General features: G+C 42.3%; 7 protein-coding genes and 1 non-coding gene across 8 annotated transcripts; 2 read left to right on the forward strand and 6 right to left on the reverse strand.

Moving 5' to 3' along the window:
- Positions 1 to 268: 268 nt before the first annotated feature.
- PICMEDRAFT_73936 (hypothetical protein) lies at positions 269 to 2,149 on the reverse strand (the record flags this gene model as incomplete). The annotated part of the gene is made up of 1 exon (XM_019164627.1): positions 269 to 2,149. The coding sequence occupies one exon, from the start codon at positions 2,147 to 2,149 to the stop codon at positions 269 to 271; it is 1,881 nt and encodes a 626-aa protein (XP_019016271.1).
- A 229-nt stretch (positions 2,150 to 2,378) lies between these two features.
- Positions 2,379 to 2,450, reverse strand: PICMEDRAFT_t120. Its single transcript has one exon. It is a non-coding gene; the product is annotated as a tRNA-Met (tRNA).
- A 421-nt stretch (positions 2,451 to 2,871) lies between these two features.
- On the forward strand, positions 2,872 to 8,619 carry PICMEDRAFT_54758 (hypothetical protein; the record flags this gene model as incomplete). The annotated part of the gene is made up of 3 exons (XM_019163178.1): positions 2,872 to 4,229; positions 4,281 to 4,840; positions 6,879 to 8,619. The coding sequence occupies exons 1-3, from the start codon at positions 2,898 to 2,900 to the stop codon at positions 8,617 to 8,619; spliced, it is 3,633 nt and encodes a 1,210-aa protein (XP_019016272.1). The 5' UTR covers positions 2,872 to 2,897.
- A 390-nt stretch (positions 8,620 to 9,009) lies between these two features.
- On the reverse strand, positions 9,010 to 10,489 carry PICMEDRAFT_17651 (hypothetical protein). Its single transcript, XM_019161679.1, has one exon. The coding sequence runs from the start codon at positions 10,324 to 10,326 to the stop codon at positions 9,115 to 9,117; it is 1,212 nt and encodes a 403-aa protein (XP_019016273.1). The 5' UTR covers positions 10,327 to 10,489; the 3' UTR covers positions 9,010 to 9,114.
- A 406-nt stretch (positions 10,490 to 10,895) lies between these two features.
- On the forward strand, positions 10,896 to 11,755 carry PICMEDRAFT_17652 (hypothetical protein). Its single transcript, XM_019161680.1, has one exon. The coding sequence runs from the start codon at positions 10,931 to 10,933 to the stop codon at positions 11,648 to 11,650; it is 720 nt and encodes a 239-aa protein (XP_019016274.1). The 5' UTR covers positions 10,896 to 10,930; the 3' UTR covers positions 11,651 to 11,755.
- PICMEDRAFT_73941 (hypothetical protein) lies at positions 11,710 to 13,929 on the reverse strand (the record flags this gene model as incomplete). The annotated part of the gene is made up of 1 exon (XM_019164628.1): positions 11,710 to 13,929. One exon carries the CDS (start codon positions 13,927 to 13,929, stop codon positions 11,710 to 11,712), a length of 2,220 nt encoding a protein of 739 aa, XP_019016275.1.
- A 205-nt stretch (positions 13,930 to 14,134) lies between these two features.
- Positions 14,135 to 14,962, reverse strand: PICMEDRAFT_12899 (hypothetical protein; the record flags this gene model as incomplete). Its single annotated transcript, XM_019159983.1, has 1 exon — positions 14,135 to 14,962. The coding sequence occupies one exon, from the start codon at positions 14,960 to 14,962 to the stop codon at positions 14,135 to 14,137; it is 828 nt and encodes a 275-aa protein (XP_019016276.1).
- Positions 14,963 to 15,232: 270 nt separating this feature from the next.
- PICMEDRAFT_35916 (hypothetical protein) lies at positions 15,233 to 16,654 on the reverse strand (the record flags this gene model as incomplete). Its single annotated transcript, XM_019162974.1, has 1 exon — positions 15,233 to 16,654. The coding sequence occupies one exon, from the start codon at positions 16,652 to 16,654 to the stop codon at positions 15,233 to 15,235; it is 1,422 nt and encodes a 473-aa protein (XP_019016277.1).
- Positions 16,655 to 16,914: the final 260 nt, after the last annotated feature.

Consider the following 16,914-nt stretch of genomic DNA (forward strand, 5'->3'; position numbering starts at 1 on the left):
ATTCCTCGACTCTGTGACATCTGGAGACGCTCGAGAATTTCCCCACACAAACCCGCTGCACCGCCTGAAAAATCTTTCCGCCGAGGCCGGAGTCGAGGAGGATGTAGTATAGGAGAAGAGAGTACCATAAAATGGCAATAGTAAGCTCTACGATGCTTGTTTTTTTACTTTGTAGCTTATTTTAAATGTTGTAGTTATATAGGTATGTGGGAAAAATAAACAGTGTCTGTTTTTGACTGGCGTGTGTTTCGCAATGTCAGGTTTTGGATTAGTCTACTTTAATTTGACCGTAGATGTTCAACGTCAAGTACATAGAACTCAGGAAGCCGACAGTTCCGCACATGATACCAACGGTAGCGGCAATTAGCATAGAATACCCAACGTATAAAACAATTGAAGTTAGTCCGCCCAACTTCAACCTTGACAGGATGATTGCATGCAGAAAGACGTAGATGGCAATACCAGAGCTGACAAAAAATGATTTCCATTGCCAGTTGTAGTTCTCGTTACACAGTGAGAAGTAAATTAATGACAACGTAACTAGCATGCATGTGACCAACATCAAAAGAAAGCAGAAGAAGAGAAATCCAAACATGTAGAAGATTCTGTTGAACCAAATAGAGTTGTAGATGAAGTACATTTCGATTGCAATGGCGCCAAATGGGAAGATACCTGCAATTAGTGCCAGGTATCTTGTCCTCATATACCATGGTTGTGGAGGGATCTGCCGAGCTATTTGGTTAACCTTGACAGGAAGCTCGATGGCCTTCTTCTTCAATGCCAGAAGTGAGCCAATGCAGGAATATGGAATACTGACAGCAAACCAAATCAAGAAAACTGCCAACATTGTACCGGCAGGAACAGCACCAGAAGAGTGAACAGAAATCAAGAAGAAGTTAATTAAGATGAAAATACTGAAAATGGTTCCCGGAACGAGAACCGGTGTAAGGAACATGTTGATTTTCCAATCTTGGCCTTGGAAGAATTTGTAGACATATGCAGAATAGTAAGAACCAATTAAACCATAGAGAGAGTATAAGACAAACATGACGGTGGCCAAAGAACCTCTATTGGAAGGTGATAAAAGACCAAAGGCAGCCAAAAAACATGACGTTAGCGCCATTAATAGAATCTGAACACCTGACCCAACTAAAACGGATAAAAGCATTGGGTTCTTTGGGGGTCTGAACACATCACCATAGATCAATTTCCAGCCCATCTCGTCTATCATATCGTCATCAAGATTGACCTCATTGTACTTTTTGATATCATTCCGCAAAGTTTTGAGTAAAATGTGGGACATTATAATGGATAAAAAGACCACAATCAAGGAAAAGTTTAGTAACGCAAACCATTGGATTTTTGGGTCGTAGACATGCAAGTATTTATCCCATCTTGTTGCCCATGCAGTATCTGATGGAACCCAGTAGACTGAGTATGAGAAAGTGACATCTGTTTGTTCATCTTCCTTCAAACGCACTGGCTCAAACACTTCTGCGTTACAGTTGATTTCATCTGGATCAATATACTGGATGGATGTTGCATCTACAGTAGCACCGACAACTCTGTAGCTTCCATCAGATCTTGGGTGGTATTCGATGAAAAAGTCATAATGATTGTATAGGTGAGGTAGATTTTCCTTATCGTCGTAACCAATATTGAAGCCAGAGCTGTAGAAGATGTCGTCCGTTTGCGAATCCATCAATTCTTTGGCAACAGGCAACCCATCGATCATCATATTGAATTGAAACCCGGCCCTGATATATTTGTTAACAAACGATGCGTCTTCTGCTGGGTATGTGACTGTACATAGTTTGTTACAGGTGGTGTTTTGTAGTAGTTTCAATTCAAAAGGTGAATTGAAGATTCGATCACCAAATAGAATTGAACCCAACGACTCGGATTGTTTTTGCTTGCCCTCTTCCGGCACACAGAAATGAAATCTCTCAAAATAATAGTCAAACGAGTATAGAAATGTGGCACTGTCTTCGTCTGCTTTCATCAGCGAGGGGGTGATGTGGTTAACAGAAAGTTGCACTGCGTCACCCTCGTTATAAGACGTGGGCGCAACACCTGGCAAGTAGAAGCCGTTGGCCGACGCTGATAAAAACACCGTCAGCGCACAGAAGAGCTTCGTGTATCCAGCCATCGTGCAGTGTCTTATGTGTCTGTGTCTGCTGGAATCTTTGAAAAACGGTCCCTGAATTGCACAACAGATAGATCAGTGCATAACCATCACGAACAGAAGAAATCAAAGGCTCTTTCTGTGTTCGACAACAAGGCACCGTTCCGGAAGCCAAAAAGATGTGAGTTGATGCCACGCGCGCGGCCTCCATATGTGGTAAAATGCCAGGAACACTGCAAAAAAATAAAAAAGTTAGCACCGGTTGGTTTCGATCCAACGACATCAGGGTTATGAGCCCTGCGCGCTTCCACTGCGCCACGGTGCTGATTACATAGTTTGAAAAGGGCAATGCAGTAACGTGCAAGTGTAGACACTTTTAAACATTAGAGGGGAAACTTCTGCTCCTTTGGCAATCACGGGTGCTATTGGAACTAGGATTCAAAACATACAGATTTTTCTTACTCTCAGCAGGTTTAATACACCAGAGGGTAAAGTGCAGAAGAAAATGTGGAAGCTAACGTTTTTATCTTGGTGTTCGGCAATAATTTTTTGTAGAACAGAGGCAAGAACCTCAGAAAACGAGTGTACAATGTTACGTAACAAAACCGATAGACGCGGAAATTTCTAGAGATTTGAATAGTAGTATGCTGTTATACCTACAACGTGTCAAAAAAGGAATATTTCAATCCCATTTCCAACCGTTATCATCCTCTTGATTCAAATTCTTGTTTGTAATACCAGAGAAACGGAGCAAACATTCAGTAATCAATACATGAGATTATTTGATTTTTTACTTATAGGACTGATTCCCTTGACAATTGGTAGTTCAGTGAATAAATCAGAAAATGAGATCTCGAATAGATTAGATGAAATCGATCTAAAGTTCAAAAGCAATGGTGCATCTCTGGATATCTTGGATGACTATGACGTTGCCATAAATGATCTCGAAAAGCTTCTCTCTTCCAGCGATTTTAAGGATGAAAGTAATGGGATCCTTCAAAAAATCGGAAACACAAAGTTCAGGCACGGTGTGATAAATCTCATCTTGAAACGTGAAAGGTTGGCATACAACGACTTCCATTCGTGTATCGTAAACAGGAACGAAAACAGTCAAGAGTTTGTTGTTCATAATGGTTGTTTTGAAAAATTCACTTCTCTAGGTTTGAAGCTCGGTCATTTCAACCAAGTCCAGGACGAAGTAACCAAACTAGACGATACGAAAATCAGCAAATTAATCAACAAAAAAATTTACAATGACGCCAAAGATGTGTTGAGCAGATATAAAAATGAATTGGAGCTTTTTGAGGATGCTATAAGGTCAAGAGATTGGAGAGCTTGTATTGATATTTCGGACGAGTTGGCAAAAATTGGGGCAAACGACGACAAAGTTATCAGAAATAGAATTCGATGCTTGCTACTGACTGATAGCTTTGGAGATAAGGAGGATGAAAGTGTGAGCAGTTACGATTTGAGAGCCAAGCTATTGAGCGAAGACCTCAACAAATTAGTCAATGAAGAAGTCACAGATGTTGATTTACACGATTTCGTCATGTTGGGAGAAATGGAGTTTTTTGGGATAACCGGAATTTACAGTTTGCAAACGGAAAAGATTCTAAGAAACTGCTTGAAAATAGACAATGAGTTTGATGAGTGTAGGAGTTTGAACAAGGTCAATATCAAATTGAACAAGTTGATGAAATTGCTGAAAGATATTTCGATCTACTATTCATTTGTATATAGTAACACCGATGAAACAGTCGATGGTGAGAGAGTAAATGATACTGAATTGAGTATTGAAGAGTGGAAAGAGGTGGTAAGCCTTCTTTTCGACGGTGACAAGAAGATAAAGATAAAAAATGCATCTGATAGAAAGGCGTTTGCAGCATACGGGTTGGATATTGACAGTTTCAAAAGTAATTTCGATATTCTCATCGAGCTCTTTGTTAGCTTCAGCAAACAGATTGGGTTTAAGGAGAAGGAGATTTGGAGTTCTTCTTTTCTGAAGGACCTTTTCAAATTGAGCAAGGAAGCGTATTACCAGATTGGTGAATTCGATAAGTACAAGAAAAACCAGATAATCCTACAAAGCAAATACTTCAAAAAGGTTGAACACAGCAGCCAAAGTGGCAGAGACGTTGTTGATATTGCACGAGAGTTGGAGAGTTACTTGAAGAAGAAGAAGATGGATAAGGCAAAAGGATTGCTAGACAGCCTGCCCAATTCGATGAAGTTGTGTAGACTGATCCGAGAGCGTCAGAAGCGGTTTGAGGAAATACTTCAGCAACAACAGCAACAACAACAGCGTCATCAACATCAACAACAGCATCACCACCACCAGCAGCATCAACAGCAACAGCAGCGTCCGAGTAAGCCCTTCACGCCTAAGAACGATTACTACAAGATCTTAGGTATTGGCAAGGACGCCAACGCAGATGAGATTAAGAAGGCATACCGTCAGAAGATGAAAGAGAACCATCCGGACAAGGTGAAGCAACAGATGAAAAAGGAAGGGAGCAAGGAGTTGAGCGAGGAGGAGATCGAGACACGAGTGGCAGAGATCAACAACGCGTACGAAATTCTCTCAGACGAGGAAAAGCGGGCCAACTACGACCGCCACGGAGAAGACCCGAATGATCCGGAGAACGCACGACAAAGACAGCAATGGCAGCAGCAGCATCAACAGCAGCACTTTGGAGGTCAAGGCGGCGGGTTCCAGTTTCAGGGGTTCAATGGGTTTGACGGCTTCCCGGGCTTTCAGGGTTTCCCCGGGTTCAACGGGAACGCCAAGGTGAAGTTCAGCGGCAGGAAGGCCGGGGCTGGACGCCGCTGAACGGCCGGTATTCGCCGTTCTGCCTGTTGTCCGAACTGTATGTATCTGATGTAGAGCCTGTACAAAAGAAAACTATGATGAAGCTCGGTGAGGCACTGCACGACAAAAGTGATGTCGCGGTTAGGAGGCTGACAAATCTGGAAACGAGGCGGAGCTCTTACTAAGCGGGAGCAGCAAGTACAGCTGGCTGCACAGGGTATAAATGCAGCAGAGGAGGCAACGAGAAGGGAACGTCGACGACGGCGGCAACCTAAACAGCAGAACGAGCCACGGGCAATTGCAACAGCAAAGAAGGTAAAAAAATACCAGTAGCACCAGTAGCACCAGTACCATCCCAGCAGCTACAAAGATGACTACAAGCAAGCAGACTGTGATCACCATGATCCTGGGCTCAACCAGAAAGGTGAGCACGGGGAAAAACATCGGGGCCGTTATCAAGAAGATCTTTGCCGACAAGTATGCGGACATCAAGGTCCAGGAGTTCACGCCCCTCGAACCATACAACTTGCTCAACGAGCCGATCAACGGGTTGCCTCCCCTCATGTTCAACACGCAGACAAACCCAGAGGACATCAACAAGTACGAGAGCGAGGTTGTGCGGGCCTTCTCCAAGGCCGTCGAGAGCACCGACGGCTTCTTCTTCGTCTTGCCCGTGTAAAACCACAGCTACCCGGGCGGCTTTAAGATCATGCTCGACCACATCTTCCACGAGATGCGGGACAAGCCCGTCTACATCCTTGCGTACGGGCCCTCCTCGCCTGAGACCGCCGTCACCGACACCACCAAGCTTGTCAACAAGATGCACATGAAGGTTGTCGGAAGCAGCGTGGTCAAGATCTCCTACACCGACCCGGAATACCTTGGAGCCTACGCCGACGCCCTCGACGCCGCCGTCGCTTCCCTTGCGAAGGCCGCTTCCCACGCCGAGTAAGCCCGAGTAAGCAGCACCGCCACAAGAGAGCACAACAGTATTGCAAAGTGGGGCCACGAAGACTGTGACCGACCCCTGGCCCCGTCACCGTTGCTATTGTCACCGTCACCATCACCGTCACCGTCACCAGCTCACTCCCACCGGCCGCGGCGCCTCCTCTCGCCCCGCCTCGCCCCCCCTCCTCTCTCCCCGTCTTCCCCGTCCCGCGAGTCACGAAGATGGCCCCATCTTTTCCTCGGGCTTACGTTGCGGTCCGTATATAGATAGAGAGGGGCTCGGGGGGCGGCCTGGGTCGCAGTGTCGTGCCCCCCCATCTGCTGTTCTGTTCGGGTCTGTTCTGTCTTACCCTTCTCTGCTCTACTCTGCTTCCTCACTTCTAGAAACAACTATCTCTCTCTGTATAGCCACCGAAAACATTCTTCTTAAACGCCCCCGCAACAACGCCCTCTGTCACGCAGAGAGAAAAATACTAGAAAAATAGAAAATCAGAAGAAATAGAACTTTAAAAAGGACTCTCCTATTTTTGGCTCATCCATTATCTGACACATCTAGACGACTTTCTATCCACCTGCCAAGCTGCTCTGCCTCCGGTTTCCTGCACAGACAAAATAATCCCACAGACTCCGTTCCCGAGACAAAATGCTCAGAACGTTCACCTCCTCCGGCTTGAAGCAGACCCAGAGAGTCTCTTCTAAAGCCTTGCACCATCAAACCCCGGCTGCTCCTCCACACGCAACAGCGTCGTCGTCGTCGTCTTCGACGTCTGGTCCTGCTCCTGCGCCAGGAGCCCAGCAGTCGCCCGTCGTGGGCAAGTTCACCTTCGCTGACGCCGCAAACTCGGCCCGCTTCTACTCGACCTCGGCGATCGCCCCGCAGACCTTCGACTCTTATCAGTCCCAGCCTTACTCGGCGCTCGAGACGGCCAACGGCGGCAACGCCCGAGGCTATCACCAGTTCCAGCCAGAGACCCACGCAAACAAACACCATAACAGCTACAATCACAAGCAGGCATCTTCTCACGGCACCCACAGCAACCACAGCTACCGCAACAACCACACCTACAGCACCGGCAAGTACAACAATAGCGGAAATATCTACTCACAGGACAACCAGTTCGCCTCGCAGTTGGCCCTCTTTGACGAGTGTTTGGCCCAGAACTCCACTTATGACTTGGCAACGGGAAAAATTTCTGGAGGTGTGAGCCATTTCTGGTTTGCTGTGAAAAAAGTCATACCTATCTATAGGTCGTTGATCTATTCCGGCCAGTTGAACGAAAAGCGCATGGCCGAGTTTGTCTCACTCTTAAGAAACGGCCTCAGGATTCACCGTTTGGAGTTGTCGAAGTTGAAGAAGAACTTGGACAAAGACTCAAACAACCCAATCAAAAACATTCACTATTTACTCACCTGTGCCATCAGAGAGGTTTCTTACAATCTTTTGGACGGCTTGATTTCCCTGAACTCCCATGGCTTGACCCATCTTTTCAAGGCTTACAAGGATCTAGGGTTCACATACGAGGCAGTCCACATCTGGGAAACAGGCAAGAAAAATCCTTCTTTGAACCATTTGTTTACCTCAGAACCAGTATTGGGCTCCATTTTTCCTTTCTTGGTAGAATCAGGCGATTTTGACTTCAACGAAATTTGGGAAATGTATCAAAAAATCAAGGACTCCAAAGGTGCAAACGAAAAATTGCATAATGAGTTGCAAGTCGGAATGATCAGAGTCTGCCTTTTCAAAGATCAGACCAATGACGCTTTGGCAATCTTCAAGCAATTGACCTCAGACGTCTACAATTCTTTCAACCACAAAGGCATAGAACCTCCAATCAATGTCAAGTCTTACATGACAATGGCTCACTTGTCTTTCATTGGCTTTTGCAAAGACATTGACACTGCAGACTATTTCTTCCAGGATGCAGTCAACGAATCAATGCCATATCTAACCCCGCTCCAGTTGAATTTCATCAAGAAGTACCTCTCAAACACATGGGAAATCACCAACGACTACGAAAAGGTAAAGAAGATTTGGTTGATTACCTGGAGACATTACGAAAGTAAGAAAACTTCCAACTCCTCAGTGTCCTCCTCATTAAATGATGCCTTTTTATCTATTTTTTTCAAAAAATTTCCTGCATTCTCAAATGAGTCTTTCAGCGAATTGAGAGCAGTGATTGATGACTACAATTCCATTCGTTTGATTGACGAACCATTCATCAACGTGTTGTTATCGAAATCCACTTCATGGCACAATTCAGAAGTTTTTGAGTTTATTTTGAATACAGCCAATTCGAATCAATTTTCAAAAACTAATGTCTTTTACAGATGCTGTTTGAAAGCTTGTGGATCAGTAGATATAGACTCAATGAGTATCTTGACTCTATTCAGACAACTATTGGCAAATAACGCTTCGAATGGCATGAAATTCATTGCTCACGCTGATTGGGTCGCCTTGAGGGATGCAACTATTAACTCTCCATACTTATCGAACTTCGAATCGGTTAATGACAGAATCGACCTTTACTTCAAGTTATGGAAAATTTGCTCCAGCTCATTCATTAGCTTAGAAAACTTCAAAAGTTACGTTCTCAAAGATGTCAAGTTGAATTTCAATTATTCCAGGATTTTCCAACAGATGGCTAATATCAATGCTGATGTCGAGATCCCTGAGATCTCGTATTTTGAGAACAACAAATCAATTCAGAACTATATCGGTACAGGTTACACTTTCTAAAAAAAGTAATTTAGATGCACTACATTATGATATTATCATCTCTTATTACATTCCAACATATTGCTTTATTTTAGTAGATCTATTTCATTCAAAAAAAAATTAAGATTCCCAATCTCAAACTTATTCAAACTCAATATTATATCCAAATCTACATCCAAGCTCTGCTTAATCTTTCAAATTAAGTTCAATGCTTTCAAAGGAAATCCGTATAAAACATTCTTCTTTTCCATATATCCCTTTATTTTTCACCCTCTTTAGTTACACCACTTTTCCATTTTTCAATTCTACATTTTTCTCTTTCTATATTTTATTCTTAGTTGTTCTCCAAAGGTTATCTCTTTTTTCTTCGTCCCTAATCCCACAATTTAATTATGATTTCATTTTACGAACCTGGATTGGTTTTTTCAATTAATTTATATACTCCCATATATATCAAAAAAATAATGTCAGTACCCTGTTTTTCTTTTTAACTTTTTCTACTTTGAGCTCTCCTCATTAGTACAACGTAATGGTGCACAAGTCACCGGTATTACTGAGTGCTTCAAATATCGCACCATTACCTCCATCGTAGTTAGTCAAGCCCCAATACTTCAAGTCTGCATTCTCATTTTCCTTATCCTTACTATTTTCTTCACTATCAGCATCCTTATCTTCATCAATGCGACCACCACTGACCTGTGTTTCCCCATTTTCTTTTTCAATTTCCTCCTCATCTATGTTTACAAACTCAAAAATCCTATCGGTCTCTTTAAGTTCAGATTCAAAGTTTTCTTGTATATTATACTCTTTGCGATCTAAAAACACGGGCAATCCTGATAAATTCACCTCGTTACTAATTTCATTCAGCTTAAGATTCGTAACCAATTCCTTATTTTGGTTCCGTAAAAATACTGTCAGTTTCTCATACTTGAGAAAATCAACCGATCTCACCCTATTTTGGTGTAGTATTATACGACTGACAACGTTAGTTCCATTCTTTGTGGCGTTCAAGTCATAGATCACATCAAAACCAAAATTAAAGTAATTGTGAATTTTGACCGTTTCTTGATTGAAATTCTCCAAAGCGTTGGACGTGCTAGTAATGCTTTCTATTATATCTTCATAATCATACCTCGGTTCGATCATAGAAGTAGGTAAATATGCCCTAGAGCTTGTAAACTCGAATACGTGATCATTGTTATCTTTGGACCTAAACTTCTTCATCTGAATACAGTTCGAACGTGATTTTCGTTTTAGCATGGAATCGCTGGGCAATCCAAAAACTCTTGTCATTTCTTGCAATGTGGTAACTCCAAGCTCAATTTTGAATGAAGATAACCCCAAAGAGTGTTTGTTAAACTTGATTTCAAGCCCACCAGCATGGGAGCAATCATAAATAGAGTATCTGATTTTGATTTTGCCTTTATCATCATCACATATTGAAGGGGTAAACTGGTCCAAGTCTTTAACATAATTGATTGAGGGAGGGTGTCTCAATGTATTCAGCAACAACTCTGTGTAATTATTCCACAAAAACGTGTTTGTGTCTTTTTCTGTATTCTGGTATATGAAGATTGCTGAACAGTTTAATTCCTTACTCATTGTGTTCAATACTTCGTTAGTATTGTGTGAACTTTTCACATTGTCAAACTTGAAAGTTATTCCACAGTAAGATAAAAAGTAGGAGCTTTTTTGTATATCATAAAAGCCTTCACATGTAGGCCCCATGTATCTATTGTAAATTAACTTGAAGTTGAAATTCTTGATAATTTCATTCTTGTATTCGAATTTAACATTAGGTGAAACTGAACAGCCTGAATTGTCTAATTTTACTTCAATCAATATCAATCTTTGAAGGAAGCTATCAAAAATTAGGTTTACTCCCTTACGGCTCAAGTAGACCACCAGGAAGCACAACTCATCGTTAAATTTGAACTCAATGTCATCATCATCATCATCATCTTTCAAGCTATTCATAACCTCGTAAAGCGTTCGCCCCAACTTAATTTTGCCTATTCCGCCATTGGGGTATATTTTCAATTCGGTCTCCATTTTCCAATTATCCACTTTGTGTGTCACTAGTCAAATATGAAGGTAAACACAGTTGCTTGCCCTTGTGTTTTCTGGTCGTCGTTCTAAGCTGTTCCGGCATCACCCCAAGACAGATAAACAAAACAATGTAGAGGTGCTGCTCTTATCAGAAAAGACGACACCGCCGCAAAATAAAAAAAGATACACAGTTATTGTAGAATTCTGCAGCCTAAGTCCTGTTCATCTTTTCCTCTTGCTCAACTAAGCGTTGAATCACCGACATAAACAACAAAACCCTGACATGGAGTCAGCTACAAGACCATCGGGAAGACAGCATGCGTTGCTGACAACTAAGCCGAAAAGAACAGTTGATTACAAAATTGTGCTTCTTGGCGAATCATCAGTGGGAAAATCTTCCATTCTAGAAAGACTACAGAACAATACTTTTGACGATAACAAATCGTCCACAATTGGTGCTGCCTTTATATCAAAGAAGGTCGTTCGTGAGACAGACCTTATAAACCTTCAAATATGGGATACCGCTGGACAGGAGCGGTTCCATAATTTGACACCTCTTTACTACCGAAACTCCAATGCGGCTTTACTTGTTTTCGATTTGACAAGTTTGGAAAGTTTCAAGAAAGCAGAATATTGGATAAATGAACTAGAGACATACATAGGAGAAGTAGAACTAGACGAACCAGCCTCCAACGAAGGAAGGGGAAGAGACACGATGAAAATTATACTTGTTGGAAATAAGGTAGACTTGCTTAATGGAGAAGCTTGTCCATTCGAAGACCAAATAAAGGAGTTCATGAATGTGCACAAAAGTGTCGTGAATTATTTCAAGACAAGTGCTAAGAAAAACCTGGAAATCATAGATTTGTTTGAGTATATCACGAACAGCATTGACGATACTCTGTTTTATGATATAGATGAGGAGAATAAGTCAAAAAAAGGAATCATAGATTTGAATTTTAGCAATGCTACTTCAAATACGGCAAGTTCGTGCTCGTGCTAATATTAATGTGGGTAATTCTGACAGCATGAGGGAATGAGATTTTATAAATCGGTTATGTACTATAGTTTAGAGATTATACAAAGAATAATGATAACCACTGTGTTGAAAATTTGTAACGCTGGGAGCCATGAAATCCCAGCTTTTCCAAAATACAATCCTAGAATCAAAAACTGCAAGTTCATTGCCACCAGCAACTTTTTCGTGGGGTATATTTCAGAAAGGTGGTTGAGAATTATCGTGTCAATGATGAACATCACTACCATCCAGGTAGAAAGATGTAAAAACACATTATGAAAAAACGCACCGGAGTTGAGTGTAACATTTTCATCTACCGAGTGACTGCCAACCTCACTTTCCAAATCATCGTCTGTCGTGTAATCAGATTCGTAGAAATATTCATGGTCTTCACTCTCTTCGTCCTCAATCGCATTAGTACAAGTCGCATACGTTTCTTTGAAGTTTAGCTTATCGTAAATTGATACGAGTTTATTTAGAACTTCCGATGTCGATGGCCTGTCATCTGGATTTTTGGAAACCATCACTTCAATTAGCTGAGCCCAATCTTGCAATAATCCACCATCGGCTCCTGTACCTGAATTCTCGCTATGGTCAATGTGAGATACCAGGGGACGTATCTCGCATAGATCTTCAAATAGACCCGAGCTTAATATTTCATCACTGATTTCATCGGGATCATACTTGTTGGTTGAAAATGGCAATTTTCCAAAACAAAGATAGTATAGAATCATACCAAGAGAATAAATATCACTTGCATAACTAAAACCACCAAACTTGGAAAACTTCGGGTATACCTTTTTCCTCTGTAAAATGATCTCAGGGGCACAGAACTCCAAAGTTCCTGTTGTTCCTGTTGTTTCTATATTACTCTGCCAATTCTCTTCAATAGAGTTAACCATGACAGACTCGCCGAAATCAGACACTAGTAGGGTTGGAATTCTTTCGAAATCATTCAAGGCGGTTACAGGACATGATTGATAATCATCCATAAATTTTGTTTTGAACAAACAGTTTGACGGTTTTAAGTCACGATGCAATATTCTCAAGCTATGTAAATAGTTCAAACCTTGAGTTATATCACTGAAGATTTTGAAAATCTCATAGTTGTTCAAATATCTTGCCTTATTCGCTTTATTTTTCTCTTTAGATCTTAATTTTCTCCACAATTTCTCTTCCAAAAGGCTGAACTTGGGACTAATGATAGCATCAACCCATTCCTCCAAAGTACCTCCATCACAATATTCAAAAAGTAGAAAAACAACGGGAATTTTCGGACTAAACCTCGAAACTTGGTCGATCTCAACCCAGACATGGTTATATTTGACCACATTGTTATTACTACTGTTATCCGAAAAATTGCAACTCAAATCATATAAGAATTTCACTTCGGATAGAATTTTTTTCAAATTGTTAATGTCATCACCTATTGGAATTTTTTTCAATGCAAAGACACCTAGGTTCAATCCTAGTAAATCATGTTCTACTTTATACACAGATCCAAAAGATCCAGTTCCTAGCTTGGACAGGATTTTAAAAAACTTGTCAAAATATCCTTGATTAATCAAGTTTGCAGGAATGGTTTGGAAATTGTATTCGTCTACCTCATCTGGGTCTGTATTGTTATACGTGCCATCAGTAATCAGTCCTTCTGTGGGGACACTTCTATTCATGGTATTGGTCAAAAGCTTGAAGTAATCGCCTCTTATGAAATTCCCGGAGCTTGTTGTTGTAAAATTCATCGGACTTAATGTTTCGTTCGTCAAAGATTTCAATTGGACATCGGAGAAGTGAGTACTGCTTGCATTTTTCTTTTTGTAGACCCGGTTGTAAGCGCCACAGACCGAGCACAAGAAAGTATCACACATACCATCATCACCATCATCATCATTAGAAGACTCATATGTATCGTTGTCTGAGATAGAATCCACTATAATTGAGTTTTTGACGTTGTTCCTCGGGTTTCTATTATCACTTCTTCTTCTCCGCCTAGCTTGCCTTGAGCGCCTTATCTTTGAGTTGATCCTCGTGTCTTCCATACCCTGATTGTACCCTATGGAGTGAACCGAATTCCTTCTAAGGTTCTCACTTCTGGAACCGCTGTCGGCTGGACTTTTCCTCAATTGTACAACCTGGAAACTATTTGCAACAGGGTCATATAAGACCACTTCATTTGACACATTATTCTTATAAACAATTGATAAGCTTCTCTCATCCTTTGTAGGCTCCAAAGAGTCACTGGTGTTGTATCTCACTAGCGACATCTTCTAAGCTGACAGTCATTTATATCTCAGTAAGGTTCCCCCGACAAGAAACTAGCCTGATTGTGGCAATGGCGTACAGATTGTGGATCATCAGATCATGTTACACGTTAAGCAGGAATAATCTCCGAAATTGCCCATCGGTTAAGCCGATAGTCGCGAAAGCAGGAATGTTACAAATGGGGCAGGATAAGGTCGATATAGGGGACTAGACAGAAAACAGGTAATTTTCAAGATCACTATCACTGTCATTCTTGTATGGATCGGTTGCATTGGAGTTGTATATGGGTGGCCCACCTTGCGCACTTGATCTTTGGAAAGACAGATGTCGAAGATCAAGGTCCATAAGCTGCTGCGTGTTCAGGTTGATTTCTTTGTCCAGATCTAGTGTGTTCTTCGAATTCAGTAAACTAATAGTAGATTCGTGTAAATCTTCTTCGTCGTAGTGGTTTGGAGTCAAGTCAACGGATTCCTCGAGACCTGCTTCTCCATAATCATCATCCTCCTGATGATTGTTTCGTGTCACCATGTCATTTTCGTTGGCTCGAGAAAGATTCTGCAATCGTAAAATGACTTTTTCTAGCTGGTCAATCTGGGCGTCTTTCTGGGAATTGAGCCTCTCCAATCGCACCACTTTTTCGGTCAGTACTTTGATAGTTTCTGCCCGTTCGAGGTTGGCCTTGCTCAATGTGAGTATTTTGTTGTTTTTCACGTCGATAGTATTATGTAATTCTCTTTTCTCTCTCTCCCATCTCTTCTGACCTAAGTAGGATTCATCATTGAACTGTATTTTTTTCTTCGGGATTACTGTATTCTCAACTGGTGGTCTTCTCGCTCGCGGAGCAGCTTGTGAGCCATGTGTTTTGACGCTTTTTGCATTTCGTGTATCACTGGGGACGTTATCGTTACTATGTAGCAGGAAGTGCAAGTTTTTCCTAAACTCTGCCAAGCTATCAGACGAGACGCTAGACATGATAGCAACTTTTCGACCCGTTGAGCGGAGCACAAGTTTTGGCTTCGAAAAGGAGTAAACCATGACGAGTAAACAAGGAACATGACTGAGTCAAAAGTTAAAAGGGAAACATGTAGACGTATTATGTAAGCACATAAGTTTTCTTATTTTTACTTATTTTTGGTTTTACATGAATTAGGATAAGGGAATTTGTGGCATTAAAGATTAACTAAGAGAATGGAAAAAACATTGAAAGGTTTAAAAAGGTTAGAAAAATTAAGAGGAATCAAGGTAACAACTTGAGCAACACTAGAAAGCAGAAGATACTACTTTGCAGTTTTTCAGCTCATCATATCAAACAGTATCAGTATCATGTTTTTCTTCGTCTGTAGATGACTTCTCAGGTAATGGAACAGCATTAACATCAGCATTGTTTGCATCACCTGGAACGACCCTAGATCTGACTGGTTCTGGGATGAACATGTTTGACTCTTGGTAGGTGAACTCACCGATTTGGGTGGCATCTGTACCCAGATCTTCTTCTTCTTCGGATAATCTAATCTTCAAGAATGGGATTCTGTTCATCACGTTCAAGATGATCGAAGTGACGACAAAGGACCAAAGGTCGATCGAGCAACATGCTGCCAATTGCAAACCTAGTTGTCTGTAGTAGTGGTTGATCCAACCACCGTTGATGCTGACACCGAAATCACTAGCAGCAACGTAGTCTGCAGCAAATAGACCGGTAAGCATCGAACCGATAAAACCACCGATACCGTGGATGGCAAAGACGTCCATACCATCGTCGATGTGGAGAATATCCTTCAAGTCGACACCGTAGTTGCAGCACACTGCTGTGATGCAACCGATAGGAACTGCAAAATAGACTGGAACGAAACCGGCGGCTGGAGTGATACCAACCAAGCCTGCCACGGCACCGGAACACATACCGATGGTGGTCCACTTGTGGCCGCATCTGAACCAGTCAAGGAACATCCAGGTCAGACCACCACATGCAGCAGCCAAGTTGGTGTTGACGTTAGCGTAGAAACCTCTTAAGGATGCGTCACCGGAGGAACCACCGTTGAATCCGAACCAACCGAACCATAGGAAAACCGTACCGAGGACAACCGAGGTGACGGAGTGAGGTCTGTACTTTGGAATGCCCTTTTGCGTCAAAGGGTCTCTTCTCTTACCACACCATAGGGCGTAAGCTAGGGCACCGACACCGGAGGCCTGATGGACAGGTCCACCACCGGCAAAGTCGTAGGCACCCAAGACGTTCAACCATCCGTCGGTGTTCCAGGTCCACATGGCAACAGGACAGTAGACGATGGTCATCCAGATGAACAAGAAGACCATCATAGGACCCAATCTGGCTCTTTCGCAGGCTCCGCCCAACATGATGCAACCGGTGATCATGGCGAACATACCCTGGAAGAAGCAGAAGACAATGTCAGGCAAGCCAGCAGAACCGCCGTTCTCACCCAAGACGCCCATCAAGCAGAAGTGTTCCAAGCTCCCCAAGAACTTGGAGTGGGCGGTACCGAACGCCAAACTGTAACCCCAGAAGTACCACTGGAAGGAGACCAAGCAGATGGCCATCATGGATGCCCATAGAAGAGATAGGGCGTGTTTCTTTCTCGACATACCCGAGTAAAGTAGACCGACACCCGGAATCATGATCCACACGAGTGCACCGGAAACCATGACCCAAACCATCGAGGCACCATCGTATTGTGCCGACAAGTTTGTCGTCCACACGTCGTTGGACATTTCAGACATTTTGAACGTAGGCAATAATGTGCAGTAAGGCCGTAGTTACAAATTGTAAACTGTCTGAGGTACAAGCTAGAGAAAAAGAGAGAACAAAATAAACAACGATGGGTCAAAAGAAAAAAGCGGACCAAGCAGAAGAAGGGAAGGGGAGGGGAGGCAAGAAAGCAACAGCAAGAATTCAGAAAAAAAAACCCGGAAACAAAGGAAATAATATATCTCGGAGAGGAAGGAGAAGAGAAGAGTCACAATCACGATGA

Source organism: Pichia membranifaciens, assembly GCF_001661235.1.
Source record: "Pichia membranifaciens NRRL Y-2026 unplaced genomic scaffold PICMEscaffold_5, whole genome shotgun sequence".
Classification (NCBI taxonomy): Eukaryota; Fungi; Ascomycota; class Pichiomycetes; order Pichiales; family Pichiaceae; genus Pichia; species Pichia membranifaciens.

Excerpts from the sequence above, each read along its gene's own strand:
- PICMEDRAFT_17652 (XM_019161680.1), top strand. The coding sequence starts at position 10,931 with ATGGAGTCAGCTACAAGACCATCGGGAAGACAGCATGCGTTGCTGACA.
- PICMEDRAFT_17651 (XM_019161679.1), bottom strand. The coding sequence starts at position 10,326 with ATGGGGCCTACATGTGAAGGCTTTTATGATATACAAAAAAGCTCCTAC.